This window comes from Dermacentor silvarum, chromosome 4 (assembly GCF_013339745.2).
Source record: "Dermacentor silvarum isolate Dsil-2018 chromosome 4, BIME_Dsil_1.4, whole genome shotgun sequence".
Classification (NCBI taxonomy): domain Eukaryota; kingdom Metazoa; phylum Arthropoda; class Arachnida; order Ixodida; family Ixodidae; genus Dermacentor; species Dermacentor silvarum.
In genome coordinates this window covers 11,035,712-11,056,110 of record NC_051157.2, presented here as the reverse complement: position 1 = coordinate 11,056,110, position 20,399 = coordinate 11,035,712, and the positions used below count along the sequence as shown (strand labels likewise).

The 20,399-nt window shown below is 47.6% G+C and overlaps 1 protein-coding gene across 1 annotated transcript; it reads right to left on the bottom strand.

Annotated features, from left to right (window-relative positions):
• Positions 1–3,672: 3,672 nt before the first annotated feature.
• LOC119449432 (mastermind-like protein 1) lies at positions 3,673–8,405 on the bottom strand. Its single transcript, XM_037712603.2, has 3 exons — positions 7,265–8,405; positions 5,297–6,799; positions 3,673–5,205 (listed from the first exon to the last, which is right to left on the bottom strand). Exons 1-3 carry the CDS (start codon positions 7,529–7,531, stop codon positions 4,105–4,107), a joined length of 2,871 nt encoding a protein of 956 aa, XP_037568531.1. The 5' UTR covers positions 7,532–8,405; the 3' UTR covers positions 3,673–4,104.
• Between the last annotated feature and the right edge of the window lie 11,994 nt (positions 8,406–20,399).

Here is a 20,399-nt window from a genome sequence, read left to right as displayed (position 1 = left end):
TCCTTGAGGAACCGTGTGATATGGGTTTGATTCCGCCCCGCATTGGATAAATTTAAAGGATCTTTTTTGTAATTTTAGAGAGGCACATTCCCAGTGGACATACTTAGTTACCCAAGTTGGCGTCGAAGACATTCTTTGAAGAGCAGCACACACCTTCTAGCACATACCCAGCAACCCAAGTTGACATTGTCGGGAACCGAGGGGTCTCATTTGATGCAAGTAGGCTCGTTAGTCCTCGGGTGGATGAGAAGTGCCGAATCAGCGACAGCTTGTTTAGAAGCCCTGAAAGCAGCTTGAGCTTTGGGAGACCAGGAAGTCGCCCTTGGTCGTGCGAAGAAGGTCAGTCAGTGGATGCAGAAGCTCAGCGCAGTGTGGGATAAAGTATCGGGAGAAATTCACTAGGCCCAGGAACTCACGCAGCTGGTGTAGGGTAGTGGGTGCTGGGAAGTCTTCCACGGCATGGACGTGAGCGGGTAACGAACAAATTACCAGCGCCGAGATGTGGTGGCCCAAAAACTCGAGCTCATAAGACCCAAAGACACATTTTTTTTGGGGGGGGGGATTGACAACCAGGCCAAATTGCTGAAGGCGTTGAATCAAATTCGAGTTCCCGGAGGTGAAGCTCATGAACTTGTGGATTGGGACTCGCGGCGAGGAAGCCGTCGATGTAGGCAAATACAGCAGGGAGGCTGCACGTTACCTCGGCAATGAATGTTTGGAACACTTGAGCTGCGTTGCTTAGCCCAAAGGGCCTGCGTACGTACTCAAACAGACTGAAGGGCGTACGTTATAATGGCTGTCTATGGGATATTGGCAGGCTCAATGTGGATTTGGTGATACTCCTTGACAAGGTCCACTTTGCTGTTTGATCACTTTGCTTTTTGCAAGATAAGCCTTGTGTGGCTGATCTTGCATCCTTCCAAGTGACCTGTGAAATCTTGGATGTGTGGAAGGGGATAGCTATCGTGGACCGTGTGATGCGTTGAGTGCCCGGTAGTCGCTGCACAGACGCCAGTCACCCGGTTCTTTCTTGGGTATCAGATGGAGTGGGAAGTTCCAAATGCTGGACGAAGGACGAATAATACCCAGCTGGAGCATGTAACTAATCGAACTCCCATTTAGCAGTCGCCACTCACTGAATAGGCGGCGTGGAGAAGCTGCGACGGGTAGACCATGTGTGACAATGTGGCGGGTTAAGCTGTGCTTGGATGGCTGATTTAAATTGCAGGGCCTCATGACCTCAGAAAAACCTTCGGGGATTGTAGCGTACGGGCATGGTGAGATCAGCGTGCGGATGCCAGTGGGAGCGACAGCCGACAGAATGCCAGGGATGGAGAGGTGCGTCTTGCTGTGAGCTAGGCGATGGTGGCGCATGTCGAAATGGGTCAGGAAGAGTCGACGATAGGCTAATTGACATCGGCTACGATGAGGACCCACCGGAACGTGCGCCGCGGGCCAAGGTCGAGATTGAGGGACCACAGACCATACGTGGCGATGTAGGTAGAGTTCGGCGCACGGAGCATAGGTCCAAGCGACAAGTGCGGTCACGCTTGGAGGATGGCAGTACGCTGATGGTCAGCGTACCTTACGCTGACCTTGGCATCCGTGTCTAAAAGGAAGCGCAGGCCGGAAATGCGATCAATGACTAAGTAAAGGCAGCCGGGTTGTAAGGCGAGGTCACATATGCCGCCGTCAGTGATCTCGTGGCGTGTTTCCCGACCATTTGCACAGGCACTTGCACTGGCGGGCGCAGTGCTGGGAAGTGCGATGGTGCCAGCAAATAGGCAAGCTTCGAGGACTGCGCAAGCGGGAACCGCTTGGGGAAGACGAACAGCGGCTATAGGACATGAGGAGGTGCCACGCTGGTCATGAGAGGACGTCCGAAGGGCGCCGATGGAAACGGCGAGCTGTTCGATCCGAGAAGTGGGACATGACTGAGGACTCTGGTGTTGAGGAGAGAGTGGCGACCGAAGGAGAAGTCGCGTCGTGGACCCGATCAGCGAGCTGCATGGGCGAGGCTGTCGAGGGCCAATTAAGCCCCCTGCAGCAGCCAAGACAAGGCGGGTGGACTACGGCATACGCTGCAGGTAGAGCTCCCTCAACAATGCACCGTTCGAGTCGATGTAGCTGGTGCCCAGGAGCTGCCGCATGTTGTTCATGTTGTTTAGCAGCTGGGAGGGGCGGTGATCTCCAAGCTCCTCGGAGGTGAGCAGGTGCTGGAGACGTGTGCTCTCAGATGCAGTGGTGAGATCTAGAATACTCTGCTCAGGTCGCTGGTTCGGGGCATTGCCCAAAGGTGCAGCATTGAAGGTCCACCATCTCTTGAGCCACCTCAGGAGACAGGTTGTAAATTAAGTGGTGAAACAGAGAAGTCTCCGAGGTACAATCGGTGGTGCAGATCAAAGCTATGGCTTCAGCCTGGGTGAACCAAACCTGCGGGTTCTTGCATCAGATCGTGGGCAGGCGGAGCTGGAGGGCTGTGACATGTCGTGGGCGTGAGGTAGAGTTAGGCGGAAGGTTGCCTGAGGGCGATAGGTCGCTGGTGTCGGTCTTCACTCAGGCCAGAGTCACCACTGTTGGGAACTGAGGAGTCGCAGCGGAGTGCCAGGACGAGAGGACCAGTGTAGCAGGCTTCTAGAACCGGGCTGCGCATGCCGTGCTTGCGCATCGAGCACGCGCCACCCATCTTTATTAAGGGAAAGCCTTTTATGTCTCATCGTTCAGTCGACCTTCAATGTGGACTGTCCACTGCAGCTGTCGCGATTGGCTCCAGCAGCTGCTGCTGCATTTGAGCGAAGTCGTGGCTGGTTGTTCTTAACGACGGCTCCCACAAAGAGTCCATTGCAACACCACGGTGTTGGCTTTCACCGCCGCAGCCGTATGAATTCCTAGCTGGCCTCCACCATGGAGTTGGTATAACATGATGCGAGGAACAAAAATTGCGGATTACTGGTTAAAAAAATTGCACATATGAGCGTTCTATTCGAATGACATATATGCTAGATAACCTTCTTATAATAATTGGTCATTACGTTTGAAAGTAAATTTGAGGCTCTGGCACGCGTTGCATTTACATTTCAAATTGACCACGCCGCCGCGCGACGGCCTTCGCCACATGAAAACCATTGCGGAACTCTAGCAGCTTCACTAAAATTCTGCTTAATTTAGTTAAGCAGCGTCACACCGTGTCACTACCTGCTATTACTTGCACATTCGTTTTTTGGTATACATCAACAACAGCACATGCTCATTGTTAGGACTATCTAAAGGTCTCCAATTCTATCCTGGATTTCGGCACCAAAAGTATAATAAATGAAGACCCGTGGCCTAAGTTCTCGAACATGTGTTTACTAGGCAAGGGCTAGCTCCTCCTACTTCGTCCTCTTTGTCTTGTGCTTCCCCTAAACCCATGCCCCGTTTCTTCATTTTCAACATTCATTAAGCCAAAGCTATTATCAGCCTGGTGCTTGACTAGGAGGGATTTTTTCACTGTATTTTGACAGTGTGGCTTGTGCTATACATGCGGTGCCGTCTATAAACTTTTCATCCCGAACATTAACAGTTATAATTTTAGTGATAAACTAAAGGCACGCATGCAAAGTTTGTACCTGTTCTCATATCCAAGATGAAACAAGAACGCTGATAATTAAAAAAGCACACAAGTATGCAACGTCTTCTGTGAAGATAAGGCAGGCTTCACTTTTATTTTGAAAATTGCATAATTGACTGTAAGGCTGTGTAGCTCTTACAGGATTTGGCAACAACTTTTGTTTCTGATGTAGAAAAACAAGAACACAAGTATATATATATATATAATATATATAGATGTACATATATATAATTATACTACAGTAGAAACCCATTATTTACAGGCAGTCATGTGGTGCACAAAAGTGGTGCAGCTTATGTCCTTGTTGAAACCACAGCTCACTCTTGTTGTGTAAACGAATGCCTTCAGTTAACACAATGTGCTGTTATTCATACAATGTTGAGAATATGTGGAATAAGTAATATCATTTGAGTTGTTTACAAAAAATCATGCAAAATGTGCACTGTATGTAAAAGAAACAACGAAAATGAGTCCATGGAACTGACATGCGCTTTTCACTTGCCTCCGAGCACATCATCGAGTATTCCAAAGTTCGAATTGACAGGGTCGAAATTCAGCAGGTCCGAATCGCTATTCTCGATGCTCTCCAGAAACTCAAGGTTAAAATCTGAAATGCTTGATGAGAATGATGGTGAGAAAGTGCTTGTTTGTGGTGCTGTGCTACGTGGAGGAATCTGCAACTGAGGGAGTGGCGGCAGTGTTGTAGTCATGGCTTGCTGTTGCTGCACACTCATCTGCGGTGGCTGGAATGGTGGTGGTCGAGGTGCTGAACCTGGCTGCATTGTGCTGAAGACAACCCTGTTCTGCGCCTGTGATGTCTGTGGCTGGAAGCACACCCGTTGCTGAGCCTGCATTGCCTGGCCTTGGCCCATTGCACATTGCCATTCACGCTGCGAAGCAGCAAAGTCTGCTGGGAGTTGCGGCCTTATGGCGGCATTTGTGTACAAGGGTTTCTGGGTTGCAGTGACAGAGGCTGCTGACAATGGATGCCTGACAGGCCCCGACATTTGTTGTGGAGATGAAGCTCTCAGAGGCATTCTAGACGTGTTGAAGCCGAGTGAGCCAGGATTTTGGAATGGGACAGAGCTAACGCTGGCAGGCTGCCTGGCAGCCATGCGTTGCACATATTGTTGGGGATGAGAAGGAAGTTGGCTGCTGGCTACGGACACAGCGGGCCGAGCCACACGCAGTGGTCCCTGTTGTGGTAGTCCCTGCAAGCCCATTGGATTTTGGACCCTAGCTGTGTAGTGTTGCAGGTGCTGTTGTGGAACAATTGAGCTTTTGTTCTGGCTGTAATGAAGGCGGTGGATTTTAACATCCGTTGGTGATGAAGTTCGTGACTGAGTGAGCTGGTTGGCTTCCATGAACTGCACTTGTGAGAAGCCCTGCTTATCCCTGTGCGGTTGCATTTGTGCTTGTTGCTGTTGTTGCTGTGTCTGGAAATGAGCTGGAGGTCCAATACTGTTCCGGTTCATGCCTCTCACGTTCCCGCTTGAAAATGCTAGTGCATCTGCATATGATGGATTTGATGATATATTCAGTGGTGAGATGTCTTTTGTGTCCTTCATGCCTTGCTGCTGCTGCATTGCATTTGCCTGCATTTATGAAACAAAGAAAAAGATACAATGCTCTCAGTACGCTTCTTTATGGAATATTACTGGTAACATAATGCAAATAAAAACTCACCTGAATAGTGCTGTGGTTAGATGAGCCCATCAACCTGCATGTTTGTGAAGTCATGGGAGATGATATTTGTTTCGGAAACTGTGATGGGCTTTTGACAAGGGGAGGTGATGGTGCACTGTTTGCATCATTGAATTGTGCCAAGCTTGCCTTAAAATTGTTGACGAAAGCCGTCTTCTCGTCAGTGCTGCTATTGGCATACTGCACTCCTTTAGGTGAGCACTTCTGCTGCTCTTGCAGTTGCAGTGGCATTTGAGAGACAGCTTGGCATCTGGCTGCATCAAGAGGATTACTAGATACCACATAGGGGTGTTGAGCACCATTAGGTTTGCCAAAAGCAACACCTGACAAGGCATTCGCAACCCTCGCTGCATTGTCAGCTCGAAAATTGGACTGAATCGTCGTTGTCAAGGCTTGGTTTCCAAAGCCCACATTGGGAAACATGGTTGATGTCTGCATCACCTTGGAAGGGTTAAGAGAGTTATCTGTAGTGCTAAAGATTGCACTGCGTGATGCTGCTAGGGAAACATCAAAACCGTCACCGGGGGAAAAGTTTGGTCGAGGAACACCCAGGCCAATTGAGTGCTTGTCATGACCTTGCTTGTGCTGCTGGTGCTGCTCTGCCATTTGTTTTAACGTCTGCGCTGCAGGGCTTGGTTCCGAAAGCTTGAAGTCCAGGCTGCCCATATTCGATGCTGAAAACTGGCTAGGACGTGCGTTGCTGGGGGAGAAGCTTTGCTGAGGCAAACATGAAGCATTTGCGGTGAGGCTGTCCATTGCAGCTGAAGACCGTTGCTCGTATGGCGATACCAGCACCTGCTGTGATGCTTGACTTGTAGCTATGAATGACTCGCCACTAAATCCTGCGTGTTGTTGCCTGCCTTTCTTTTCATTTAAACAAGCGTTGCTCATACCTTCACTTTTGACTGTTTCTTCGGTATCTTTTATGCCCTCCATACTATAGTTGAAATTGAAATCACTCATCAGATCTGATGGATTGGTTATGTCATCAATGAGGTGCCGCAGAATCTCAGGGTTGTCTACCCAAACTTCAGAGGAATCTTCTGGCAAGCCCAGATTCGGAAATCCATCAAGAAACTTTTCTCCAGTATCTGCACTCTCATCTTCAGCTGCTGCAGCTGAAGTAGTGGCTTCCTGGGAACGGGCACAGTCATTTGTTTGGCCACAATATCCAAGGCTATCACATTCTTTCTTCACATTACATAGCAGTACAGATGGGTTGTGGCTGTTCCCTGCTGACCCTGGTGACTTAGGTGTAATGGAAGGTCCAACAGATTGCTGTTTGATGCATTCAAAGCCAGGAATCTGCATTTGCTGAGAGTCCAAGCTCATCTGCTTCTGTTGCTGGAGCGCTTGCTTATCTGAAGTGGAGCCGCTTGTTCGAGCCATCTTGGTAAGCCGATGGTCCTTGTCATCGGGCTGCCCCGTATCAGCAGCTGGATCATGGGATGCTTCAATGTTCACAGCTGGCCTCTTGTTGGACTTCTGCAAGATTACCAGGTTCATGAATGCACTTAGTGAAACACAGAAAAAAAAAAAAACTGATTCCTCTTATTCGCAGTTTTACAAAGGCAACAAAGCCCCCATGAGTTAGATGAATATGTACTGCACTTGGCACAGCTGCCCAGATGTTTCAGTAGACTTTCAGGTTGAAACAAAGATGAGATTAGCATTACTGCTTGCCAAACTAAGTTGAAAATTTTGCTGGTGCATAGGTTCACAACCATAGGTTCCCAGAGTGAACATGCCTGACTGTTCACATGCCTAATTTTTTTGTGGTCACAGCCGCATGAACTTGGACAGAGTACGCGGTCCCGATACAAAGGACACGACCACCACCACCATGCAGTTACATCAGACTAGACCGAGATCGCTGTAGGTCTAACGACGTTCGAATGTTAAAACAGATATCTGCAATGTAAACTTCTGACGTACACGGCAAGAGCTCACCTGGAGGAGGTTCTTGTGCGAATCCGCGGACGATGTAGCTGCCGCTCCGGATGACTTGCTTTCGCTCTTTTTAGCTTTTTTCACCTTGGATTCCAAATAACGCTGCTTCAGCAATAGTGTTTCCTGTCGTTGCTCCTCGTAGACAGCATTGGCGGCCTGCTCGAAACGCGGGAGTGTGGCGTTATGGTGTCGGCGGTAGAGTTCGATTCGTCGCCGTAACCGGTCGACGACAGCTTGCCGCTTGGGCGGTAGCACGTCGCCCCTCATATTCGCTCCGCACTCTCTAAGTACGTTCACACCAAGCTGTCGTCTTGGCACGGTAGCACCGAGCGTGCCATCGTCTGCATGCACCTCTGCTCGCGCTCCACAGGGAGAGCGGCCGTGAGTCACGCACAGGATGTTCGCCACTGGCGAGGCCTGTGCAGCGCTCCCAAAAGTCCGAGATCGAAAACTCAGCCAGCGCCACAAACTATCGGACTCGTACAAACCACGGTTCTACTTGTACCAACCCTCAACTCACTGCACAAGGGACAGCGCGTTTGACGAACGCTGGCCTCCCCCAGCTTGCGTTCCTCGCTACGGCAATCTTCGACCACAACGGTCCACATCACCCACAGAACTGTCGTGTACGAAGCTCGGGCTCATCCCGCGACCAGAGTTCGTTCAAGTCATTTCGCGTCGGCCCAGATCACAAAGAAACATCTCTGTTCTGACCTCCTCAGCACCTCCGCCAACGGGACGGCACAGCCATGTTTTGCTTGCTTTTGTTTTTGACTGCGCACAGACACACACACGCACACACACACACACACGCTGCCGCCTTGATGGTAGCTTTGTTGCGCCGTCGAAACAGAAAATGCACTGTTGACTATCCAACTGATCTACGCTTATCGTCCCGATGATACTGCGCAGGTGCCTGACTTCAGGGAACTTCGCGGAAATGTTTGGCCCTTTCGCGTTTCGCAAACAAGCTGGACCTCGGCTGCAAAACTTGAAATCCGCCCGTCGGAACGAAAAGAAAACGAGATCATGAAGCTTCGCTAAAGTGCCTAGAAGCCCAAATATTTATTTTTACACCCCCAGTGACGGTTTCATATGGTAAACAAAAATAAATATCGAAAGCTATACTTTTTCGTACTACAGGTACCCACACACACAAAAAAAAAAAAAAATCATAACTTCATGGCCGTCACAATGAGCGCAATAAACAGACTAATTGGTACTGCGATCACGGAGGCCGCTTATTGCTTGTCTGCCCTTCAGATGTTGCTTGGCGAAGCTACAGTTAGGCATTCCCACGACCTCCTCTATAAACTTTATAAAGTATAAAGTTTATAGCATAAAATTTATAGAGGAGGTCGTGGGCATTCCTACCTCTATGGTGCCTAGTCACCAAGTAACATCTGGAGGGCAGGCAAGCAATCAGGGGCCTCCGTGATTACAGTACAAATAAGTCTTTTTTTTTTTGGGGGGGGGGGGGGGGGGGGGCTTATTGTGATGACCATGAAGTAATGATTTTTGTATGTGTGTCTGTAGGCTGTAGCACAAAAAAGCATAGCTTTCGAGATTTTTTTCGTTACTCAGATGAAATCGCCACTGGGGGTGTAAAATAAATATTAGGGCTATTTTTTTCACCTACACTTCGTGCAGGCTCGTGTAGACAAGTGTAGTGCCGGGCGGAGGCTATGACGCTATGGCGTGGTGTGCTGCACTTGGCTCGCTTAGGCTCGCTGGGCTGTAGCCAATCGCAGCAGAATGCGCGTCGTCTTCTGCATCAGCAGACGAAAAGCGCGTCACTCCGCACCGCTCCGCACTTACGGACTGCGTATTTGCCATTGCCTCAAACTAAACGCCAATGTACGAATTTCCTTTCAACAAATCTTGATAAACTGCAGCTAAATACATTGCGAATGCACAGTGCACGAATACAACTTCTCAATGCGCATATTATAGTGCGGAGTCCGAAACAGCCCGCACCATTCGTGAGTAAGATAATTTTATCTTCTTGGAGGATTAGTTCACCTTCCTCTGTGACACATGGTCACGCCAGTACTTCGTTACCGTCTTTGCAGCAAATATTCACTATCATCGCAATATCAACGCCGACAGTATCAGACAAAATAGCGCCACGCGTTTGCAACGCCAGCCTGCTTGTTTCTCGTCTGCTGTCTACACTAATCGAAACCGCAGTGTAGAAAGTGTAGTTTTCATGCTGCACTACAGCTATTAAAAAAAATGTCATCGTGTAGGTGGGCGGAGCTACACTTTTCTACACCAAGAAAAAAGAAAGTGACTTCCTACACTAGTCTAGCCCGTGTAGGTAAAAAACAAAAAAAAAAAAAGAAACACATTTAATTTATGCGAGCCACGTTATTTGGGAACATCACGCACATTTAGGGCACTGTCTGTCTGTGTCTCTAAACATTTTACATGGTCTTCTGGGCTGAGGGAACAGGGTTCGCAACCAAACTCGGGATCAACTTGGGCTAACCTCTTTCAATACAACTTGGGTGACTGGGTATGTGCCGCTCTTCAACGAACCTCTATGACGCCAACTCGGGTCACTGGCTCCACGCGTGGACTTCGCGGCGGCGCCGCTAGATGGTGCAGCGTGTACAGTGGGAATTCATACATGACGAGTTTCGGTGGTGGAACATGGTGTGTCGCAAATGGTCGCTGTACGTCAAGGAGGTTATAAGAAAAGTTTACTGATCGTCAGCGGCCGCCTATCTCGGGCTGACAAGGTCTTAGGGCCCATTCACACTTGCGACTAGGCGAGGTCGCGCGACCAATTGCGACTGGCGACCAGAAAACTACTCAAGACGAACGATGTTCACACTTACAAATGCGACCGACGAGTCGCTAAACCGAAATGTATCACGATATGCCGTTCACGTCTGCTTGAAATGTCATCGACGCGTAAAATAAGCGTCTGCGTATACGGACGTCCTGTTCCTTCGCATCTGATTGGTTCAGCTGTTCTGCGACTGCGGTCGCGCGACTGAAAAATCGAGCAGTGAGCGACTGGCCCGAAACGGTCGCATTTCGAGAAAAGCGAACATTTGCGACCAATTGCGACTGGCGACCAGAAAACTACTCAAGACGAACGATGTTCACACTTACAAATGCGACCGACGAGTCGCTAAACCGAAATGTATCACGATATGCCGTTCACGTTTGCTTGAAATGTCATCGCCGCGTAAAATAAGCGTCTGCGTATACGGACGTCCTGTTCCTTCGCATCTGATTGGTTCAGCTGTTCTGCGACTGCGGTCGCGCGACCGACGACCGCAGTCGCAGAACAGCTGAACCAATCAGATGCGAAGGAACAGGACGTCCGTATACGCAGACGCTTATTTTACGCGGCGATGACATTTCAAGTAGATGTGAACGGCATATCGTGATGCACTTCGGTTTAGCGACTCGTCGGTCGCATTTGTAAGTGTGAACATCGTTCGTCTTGAGTAGTTTTCTGGTCGCCAGTCGCAATTGGTCGCGCGACCTCGCCTAGTCGCAAGTGTGAATGGGCCCTTAGTCTTTGCTAGCTGTTTCGCCAATAAACGTTTATTTCTATCTATTTGGCGCAGCTTCCGCAGGTTCTTACCAGCATAGGTGAAGCCAGCGTTTGCCCACCATTCACCTCTCAAAGAGAGCCTTGAGCGCTGAATTAAGTCTGCTCACAGCCAGGGGCGGATCCAGGTTTTTTCTGAGGGGGGGGGGGGTCAGCTTCTGTCAATGATGATGATGATGATGATGATGATGATGATGATGATGATAGTAGCCTTTCTTATTTACCAAAATTCACCGTTTCTGCTCACGACAAACCCAAGTTTTATACGGCTAGAGCAACACCTGTAGCCTGCCGCGGTGGCTCAGTCAGTTCAGGCGTTGCGCTGCTGAGCACGAGATCGCGGGATCGAATCCCGGCCGCTGCGCCCGCATTTCGATGGAGGCGAAATGCAAAAACGCCCGTGTGCTTGCGTTGTAGTGCACGTTAAAGAAACCCAGGTGGTCAAGATTAATCCGGAGCCTTCCACTATGGCGTACTTAATAATCAGAACTTATTTTGGCACGTGAAACCCCAGAAAGAGAAAGAAGACCTGTAGCGAAGCCAGCTAGGTATCGGTTTCTAAAAAAAGGACGTTACCCAATACAGTCATGTGCATGGCGGCTGTGCCTGATAATACAGGGTGTTCAAAACTAAGCTTATGGTTTTCTTAAAATTAGGCACTGGGAGGCACGCGAAGAACACCGGTACAAATAAGTTATGTGGCCAGGGGGGAACAAAGTGAGATGATAACTATCGCTGTGAGCAGCCCAATTAACTAAAATTGAACATTTATTTTTTGTCGACTACAGTACGTATATGTTTGTATTGAAAACTTAGAGGCAGTCGTGTTTCTACACAGTATCAGTCGGAAGAATTATTCTAGCGTGTCCGTGCTCCGAGATATCCGACTCCAAATTTCAAATGTCGTACTGCGCAGAGTTATCGACTCGACGCGAGAGCGGCTTATGCTTTGTGTTGCTGTGGAAGGGAGGCATTTTTAACATTTTTAGGGCATTCACATCTTGATGGGTGAAGTGTTGTCATGAGATTTGTGCATGACAACACCAAACTTAAAGCGGCTGTATGAAATATTTGTTAGCATAGCTAAAAAGGTTTCTGCTCTTGATGGTGCAGTTGTTGCTTTTGATTGCAATAAAACTTACAATACTTAGAAATCAGCAGTCACTTTATTTGCGTAGCCCAGGCAAGGACCATGCCCGGTCGTCTAGTCACCATTACGCACACGCACTGCCGTCCGGCTTCTCCGCTCGCGCCATTATCTCGGCATGGCAGCTGCCGCCATCTTTACAGGCTGTGCGGTCGCGTGTTACGACAGCGGTTACGGGTTCTTCGATTTTTTTTTTTCATTTCACCAGCCGTGAGGGGAAGAAGGACAGTTACTATCTTTGCCAATGCCTCCGTCCCGTTGTCAGACTAAACGCCGCACGCAACAGCCGCGTCACACCAGGGAGGAGCTTTGCGCCGATCCTCACTCTCTTGCAAGTTGCATGCGTAATCGTGCGAACGACAATTAAAATTTGGAGTTGGGTATCTCGGAGCTCAGACATGCTAGAAGAATTCTTCCAAGTGGAACTGTGTAGAAACACGACTGCCTCTAACTTTTGAATACAAACACACCGACTTTTGCAGTCAATAAAAAGTTAATTATTCAATTTTAGTTAATTCGGCTGCTAACAGCGATAATTATCATCTCACTTTGTGTACCCCTGGCCACATAACTTATTTGCGCAGATGGTTTTCACGTGCCTCCCAGTGCCTAAATTTAAGCAAATCATAAAGCTTAATTTTGAACCCCCGGTATATCAAGCCTGTATTGTTTCTTAAAATAAAATTTGGGATGATCTGTTGCAGGTTCGTTATAAATGCGTAAGCACGCGTCCGTTTTTGGAGTTCTGTTGGGACACCTTGATTTCCTTAAGAAGATCCTTGTGTTCGGCTGAGACACCTTCGTTTGCTTTGCCCCGCTCCAACGCGGCAGCCACTATGCTGAGTGTTTACGATATGCGAATCACCGCGTATGAAGACTCACGACGCCATCGGGAGCGCGAGCCAACGTCTTCGTGTTTTGTTTCCCACTCGACGTCATCGTTTTACACAAGGCGTGTATCTGCTCCCGTTTCTCTAACCACGCGACGCCATCCTAGGCCCGCGCACTGGCATTGGCCGCTGACGTCACGCTCCCGCGAGAACGCTTCGCCCCGCTTCGCGAGAACGCCCACTCAGATAAACGGATCCGGCGGGTTTGAGCCTCCTATGCTCAATGTACGACAATAAAACTGCGAAGTTACAATGAAAAACTTGTAGCGTACGAACGGTACTGCGCTCGTGCTGGATACTGTCAACGTATATATACCTGTGATCACAATGAGTGCTACAGTTAAAAAAAGTTGCCTATGCGTAGTTCTGAGTTTAGCTGTTAGTTGTTATTATTTATATATGAACACTTCAGCAAGAGATCTCTTTCATTAAGCAGGTTGGTCGTGGAACCGATGACATCCAATGAGGCAACCGATGACACCCCGAGGGGGAACTAAGTTAATCAGGCGCGAAGGCGCTCGCGCGCACATCGGCGTGCTTGGCAAAAGGGACGTCCCCTCGTTCATTCGACGCCACCGACGGGACGAGTAAGGCACGGCCGGCGCCAGGAGGTCCAAGGTGTTCATGAGAAAAAATAACTGCGGCAACTTGGGGACACCACACCCTTACGTAATACAATTCTAAGCTTGTGAGCGAGCTAGCTTTACTTCTACATGGCTGCTACCACTGGTACTCGCGAAAAATACTTGTGAAGAATGCTGGTGGGCATATTTTTTGCGATAGGGCCATCCCCCTGTCAACGAAGGGGTGATTCAGAAATCTGAGGGGGGGGTCAGGACATCCGGACATCCCCCCTGGATCCGCGCCTGCTCACAGCTCAAGTACAAAATGAAAGGCTTACCATGGGCTTACTGCGAAATAAAAGCTCGTCGTTTCTGGCTAAAGTATTGACTTTGGCTGAGGGCTGATGTCATATGATCGCCAATAAAATTGAACAAAATATTCAGGCTTCATCTTAAAACCAGTGACACAAACATACACGTAAATAAGGATCTAGCAGTACTATTTTTTTATGATGTCCTCCTTGGTTTAATGCTAAGTGCGTTAGCATATATATACAATCCTGAGATGGGTTCTCTCAACACTTCAGCTTCTAGTGTCTTATCCAACTCCGAGTTTGGTACATTTGACTTGCGCTCATAAAAATCACCAGCCCTTCCCCTGACGAGAAAATGAGGGTTAAGCGAAGCTTGTCGTGTATGTATGACCTTCGTTAGGGTAACGCAACGTTCACGACATGTTACGGCAATAAAACAAACGTTTTAAACATAAAGGAAGGGCTGGCGATTTTCTTTATTTCTTTCTCGCTCTCTTTCTTTCTCTCTCGATCTCTTTCTCACTCTTTCTTTTTTGTACGTCCCTGGTATATGCCATTGAGCTTGGACCCTTTCTGCACTATCACCAGGATCGGCCCCCTTTTCAGCGTGACACCACCACCACCACCACCACCACCACACCACTACCGCCGAAACGTTTAAGTTTCGGCAGTGGTGAGCCTATACAGCTTCGCTTAATACAGTTTATTCAACGCATTTTTGGCAGTTTGACAGGTTGATGGCCTTGCCAAGATGCCTGGTACTGTACATATTTATGCAAGAAAGCCGCCGTGGTTGCTTAGTAGCTATGGTGTAGGGCTCCTAAGCACGAGGTCGTGGGATCGAATCCCGGCCACGGCGGCCGCATTTCGATGGGGTGCGAAATGCGAAAAAAACCCGTTTACTTAGATTTAGGTGCACGTTAAAGGACCCCAGGTGGTCCAAATTATTCCGAAGTACCCAACTACGGCGTGCCTCATAATTAGATTGTGGTTTGGCACGTAAAAACCCAATATATTTTATGCAAAAAAAAAAAAAAAAATTATCACCGACGGTTGCGATACTACCTAATGCGAAATTTGAACGAAGTTGCATGTATACGTGTTTTCATTTGGCGATATGTTGGCTGACGCGGGTTATCTGCCTCGTGCGGCCCGTTATGAAGTGTGGCGCGACATCCTCGCAAATCGGGAGGGAAGCGCGTGGGTGACGCGTGGTCGCAATTCACAGCAGCCGCCGCAGACAACCTCCGCTCATGCAACGTACGCTTTGTTTCCCTACTAGAGCACTGCACGGGCCCGGGCCGCCTGAAGCGTTTGTCGGCGGGCTCGGGCCCGGGCCGGGCTTCAGGCCGCGGGCCCGGGCCAGACTCGGGGCCGCTCATTAAAGGGCCTAAGTAGGCCTTCGAGCACACGCGACCGTTATGCATTGCATGGTTCAATACATTCTGTGCCAAGCTGAAGTAACACGTGCAAGATGACTGCATATCTTATCAAAGAAAATAGCAAAACAGATGAAGTTCTCCTTTTTAACAGCGGAGCTGTTTCAGCCGGGCGTAATGTGTCTGCTTAATCCAAAAATGTGGGCAGATCCTGGCAGCAGTGCAGAAAGGGTCCAAGTGCAATGGAACATACACCTGTGAACTAGCGAAGCTGAGCCTGGATAAGTCTAGCTAAGAATGATGCGGACTACTTAAACTACTGCCTGTCATCGATACGCAATTGATAGCCAATCAATAGCTAGTCGATAATCGATCAATAATCAATAAATTCCAGAAAATGCTGGGGATGACTTGGTAGTGCTTCATCATCATCATCATCAGCCTATTCATGTCCACTGCAGGACGAAGGCCTCTCCCTGTGATCTCCACTTACCCCTGTCTTGCGCTAGCTGATTCCAACTTGCGCCTGCAAATTTCCTAACTTCATCATCCCATCTGGTTTTCTGCCGACCTCGACATGCGCTTTCCTTCTCTAGGTATCCATTCTGTAACCCTAATGGTCCACCGGTTATCCATCCTACACATTACATGCATGGCCTGCCCAGCTCCATTTCTTCCGCTTAATGTCACCTAGAATATCGGCTATCCCCGTTTGTTCTCCGATTCACACGGCTCTCTTCCTGTCTCTTAACGTTAGTCCTAACATTTTTCGTTCCATCGCTAGCACCGCTAGCACGTTAGCACCGGTAGAATGCAATGATTGTACACTTTTCTTTTCAACGACAGTAGCAAGCTCCCAGTCAGGATTTGGCAATGCCTGCCGTATGCACTCCAACCCAATTTTATTCTTCTGTGAATATCTTTCTCGTGATCAGGGTCCCCTGTGAGTAATTGACCTAGATAAACGTACTCCTTTACAGACTCTAGAGGCTGACTGGCGATCCTGAATTCTTGTTCCCTTGCCAGGTTATTGAACATTATCTTTGTCTTCTGCATATTCATCTTCAACCCAATTCTAACACTTTCTTGATTAAGGTCCTCAATCATTTGCTGTAATTCGTCTCCATTGTTGCTGAATAGGACCATGTCCTCTGCAAACTGAAGGTTGCTGAGATATTCACCGTTGATCCTCGCTCCTAAGCCTTCCCAGTCTAAGAGCTTGAATACTTCTTCTAAGCATGCAGTGAATAGCATTGGAGAGATTGTGTCTCCTTGCCTGACCCCTTTTTTGATAGGTATCTTTCTACTTTTCTTGTGGAGAACCAAGGTAGCTGTGGAATCCAGGTAGATGTTTGCTAAGATATTCACGTATGCCTCCTGTACTCCTTGATTACGCAATGCCTCTATGACTGCTATTATCTCTACTGAATCAAATGTCTTTTCATAATCTATGAAAGCCATATAGAGAGGTTGATTGTACTCCGCAGATTTCTCGATTACCTGTTTGATGACATGGATATGATCCATCATAGAATATCCCTTCCTGAAGCCAGCTTGTTCTCTTGGTTGGCTGAAGTGAAGTGTTGCCCTTCTATTGGAAATTATCTTGGTGAATATTTTATACAATACTGAAAGCAAGCTAATGGGTCTATAATTCTTCAATTCTTTAACGTCTCCCTTCTTATGGATTAGTATAATGTTGGCGTTCTTCCAGCTCTCTGGTACACTTGATGTTGTGAGGCATTGCGTATAAAGGACCGCAGGCTTTTCAAGCATGATGTCACCTCCATCTTTGATTAAATCTACTGTTATTCCATCTTCTCCAGCAGCTTTTCCCCTGGTCATGTCTTTCAAGGCCCTTCTAACTTCATCGCTAGTTATAGAAGGAGCCTCTGTGTCCGGTTCATCACTATTTCGAATGAAAGTAGCTTGGCTGTTTTGGGCACTATACAGGTTAGTATAGAATTCTTCCGTTGTTTTTACTATGTCATCGAAATTGCTGATGATATTACCATGCTTATCTTTCAGTGCACACATCTTGCCTTGTCCTATGCCAAGCTTACGTCTTACTGATTTAATGCTGCGTCCATATTTTACGGCTTCCTCAATCTTTCCCACATTATAATTTCGAATATCTCTAACTTTCTTCTTGTTGATCAGTTTTGACAGTTCAACGAATTCTATCTGATCTCTTGAGGTGGACATTTGCATGTTTTGTCGTTTCTTTATTAGGTCCTTTGTTTCTTGGGGGAGCTTACCTACTGGTTGCCTTGGTGCCTTACCTCCCACTTGAATTGCTGCTTCTGAGATCAACCTAGTTATGGTTTCATTCATTACCTCTATGTTGTCTTTATCTTCCTTTTCTAAAGCTGAATATTTGTTTGCGAGCACCAGCCTGAATTGGTCTGCTTTTACCCTTACTGCCTCTAGGTTGGCCTGTTTCCTCTTGACTAATTTCACTCTTTCTCTCTTCAAATTGAGAGAAATCCTAGACCTCACTAACCTATGGTCACTGCACTTTACCTTACCTAACACTTCTACATCCTGCACTATGCTTGGATCGGCAGTAGTGCTTAGCCTAGCCCAAATACATGGTCAATACCTTATGATAACCAATCGATAGCCAATCAATAGCTAATCAATAATCGATCAATTATCAATAAATTCTAGAAAATTCTGGGGATGACTTGGTAGTGCTTAGCCTAGCCCAAATATGTGGCCAATATCTTGTGATAGACAATCGATAGCCAATCAAAAGCTAATCAATAATTGATCAATAATAAATAAATTATAAATTCCGGGAAATGCTGGGGATGACTTGGTAGTGCTTAGCCTAGCCCAAAAGCCAGGACTAGCTAGGTGCCCATCAGCTCCGCTATCTATTTAGCATTGCGCCGCCAGTGCAAGCTACGCAAATTTTTTTCTTTTCCACAAAAACGCACATTGTTTCCGCGTAAGGATAAATAAATTATAGAAAGAACCGCTCCTCAAACCATTTCCATGTTACCGCTTTTGCGATTGTACCATTACCAGTGTTGATACTATTGCATTATTTTAGCGCTAAGGCCAGTTACTTTTGTGCTTCAATGCATAAAACAGCACTCTCCTCAAAAAGTTAACTGGAACGCCCGTGCATTTCATCGGACACTTTGAAAATTAATATCTCGAAACTGGTTCAGTCCTGAGAATTCGTTCCAAGTGGATATGCCTTGTGAACTCAGCGGCTACAATTCGTAGATTGAAAGATGTGCCGTAATATAATTAATTAAAAGTTAATTAGCGTAATTGCGTTAATTATTCAATTAGGCGTTTTGACCATCCATTAGGCCATCCATGTCAGAATTAGCTTGGAACTACATAAAACAATAAGCCTCCTTAGAGCGTCATCGCATTAATGCGAACACAAGAAATCATGAGATATGGTCAATTCCATACTTCTGAACACTCTATAAGCATCAGTCGTTAATGAATATCCTACCATTCACTTTGAACAAATACAAAAATGTCGATCGATAATTTTGGTAAGAAAGAACTCAGGTCATACTTTGGTCGCTTGTAATGTATCTGATGTGATTATTATTCTGCCTTCGTGTATGGTTCTGAGTATATAATGTACATCCTGTTTCATTTTCCTTAGCAAACGTTAATCTTGCAAAATTCAGTCTAGTGCTATGTTTTATAGCTGGTGTTGCGTTGTTTTGTATAGCTAATATTGCTATTGTAGTGTTGTTTAAAATGCATTCTGTTGAAACTTTTTCCAATTCTGTTAACTAGCCGTGACGGAAATATTATTTGTCTTTCCGTTCATAGCTATTTCGTCTATGAGGAATTCCTGGAAATATATATGAATTATTGTGCATGTGCGCACACTGTTTGCTGTACTATTGCCTTGCCTGGTCTTTTGCGTCACGTCAAGCTACATATGTAGCTTTTAGTCCAAAATGACTACCCAGCATGTAAACTGGAGAATAAATTCTGTTAATGCTTCAATTAGGCATTTTGATTTGTCGTGGAAGTAATGGCCGCCTCATCGAGTAGTTTTGATCAAGGATTATAATTGTGCATTCTGCCACAGGCAATTTTTAAAAATTTCGTTCAGCTAAAATGAAACACCCTGCATATTTGCATGCTAAATGACATAATAGAACCTTATCATACAAATCAAGGTTAGTGCATGCGCACCAGCGGAAAAATAGCAGCACAGACAACGGGCCAGATAACTGATGTTCCTGTGGGAGAAACAAAGATTTCGGCCTTTTATTGCTTATATACTGCAGCTGATTAAACCTCGAGAAGGTGAGGCTGACAGATACGGCACGATCTGTAAGTAAAAAAAGAATTTTATTTCTTACAGGCCGGGCCTGGTCATGCACACGCGGGCCCTAGATAAGGTTAGTAATGAACACACCGGCGCGGGCCGGGCCGGGACTCAGTAACATGGGCCCGGGCCGGCCCACGCTGGTCTCAGTCATGTACGCCCGGGCCCGGGCCGGGCTCGGGCTGGGCTCGGGCCTCGTAAAGTGGGCCCGGGCCGGGCTCGGGCCGAAAAATCAGGCCTGTGTAGTGCTCTATTCCATACAAACGACGCATGCTACTCTGGCGCCATCGTCACCGCAAAGCCCCCCCGTGCACGGTACTAAGCTTTTATTCTCACGCTTTCGCCATACCCTCTTCCACTTTCCGCCTAATGGTTCCGCTGCACCCTACTCCTGGCGCTCGTCGCTTTTTAGAGCGCAGCTCTTAGGCGCCCGTTCCTGCGTTGGCGTCCCTCGGCGTAACCGAGCGAACTTGGAGCGCAACGGGGGATGAAAGGCGGCGATAGCGATGGGAGCGCGAGGAAGAAGGCGGAGGAGGGTATGGCGAAAGGGTGAAGAGGAAGGTGGTGTGCCACAGGAGACGTGCTTCACGACGTCGACCAGGCATGCGGCTAGCGCGTCCACCGATGCCATATATGGAAACAAAGCGCTGGGCTTCGGACACACTATGCATACGCTACTTCGCCTGCGCCTCCGCCGTTAGAGAATGCGCTCCGCACGAGCTCCGCGCTCCCGCGTTCACGCTTTCTTTCTGAACAATGAGCGACGCAACCGGTGGAAATGCTTTGTCTGCCGCTGCTGCTAAACGAGTTGCCCGGGCAGAGGCTCAGCGCCACCACCGAGAGGACCCTATCGTTCAGAATCAAATTCTTTGTCCCAATATATCGCCAATTCAAAACACCTAAACAACTGCACTCGAAATTCGCATTAGGGAGTATCGTAATCATCGGTGAAT

Coding starts and splice junctions, on each gene's coding strand:
- LOC119449432 (XM_037712603.2), bottom strand. CDS start 7,531: ATGAGGGGCGACGTGCTACCGCCCAAGCGGCAAGCTGTCGTCGACCGG. Junction 6,800..7,264: donor CGCACAAGAACCTCCTCCAG/GTGAGCTCTTGC, acceptor GTAATCTTGCAG/AAGTCCAACAAGAGGCCAGC. Junction 5,206..5,296: donor CTAACCACAGCACTATTCAG/GTGAGTTTTTAT, acceptor TCATAAATGCAG/GCAAATGCAATGCAGCAGCA.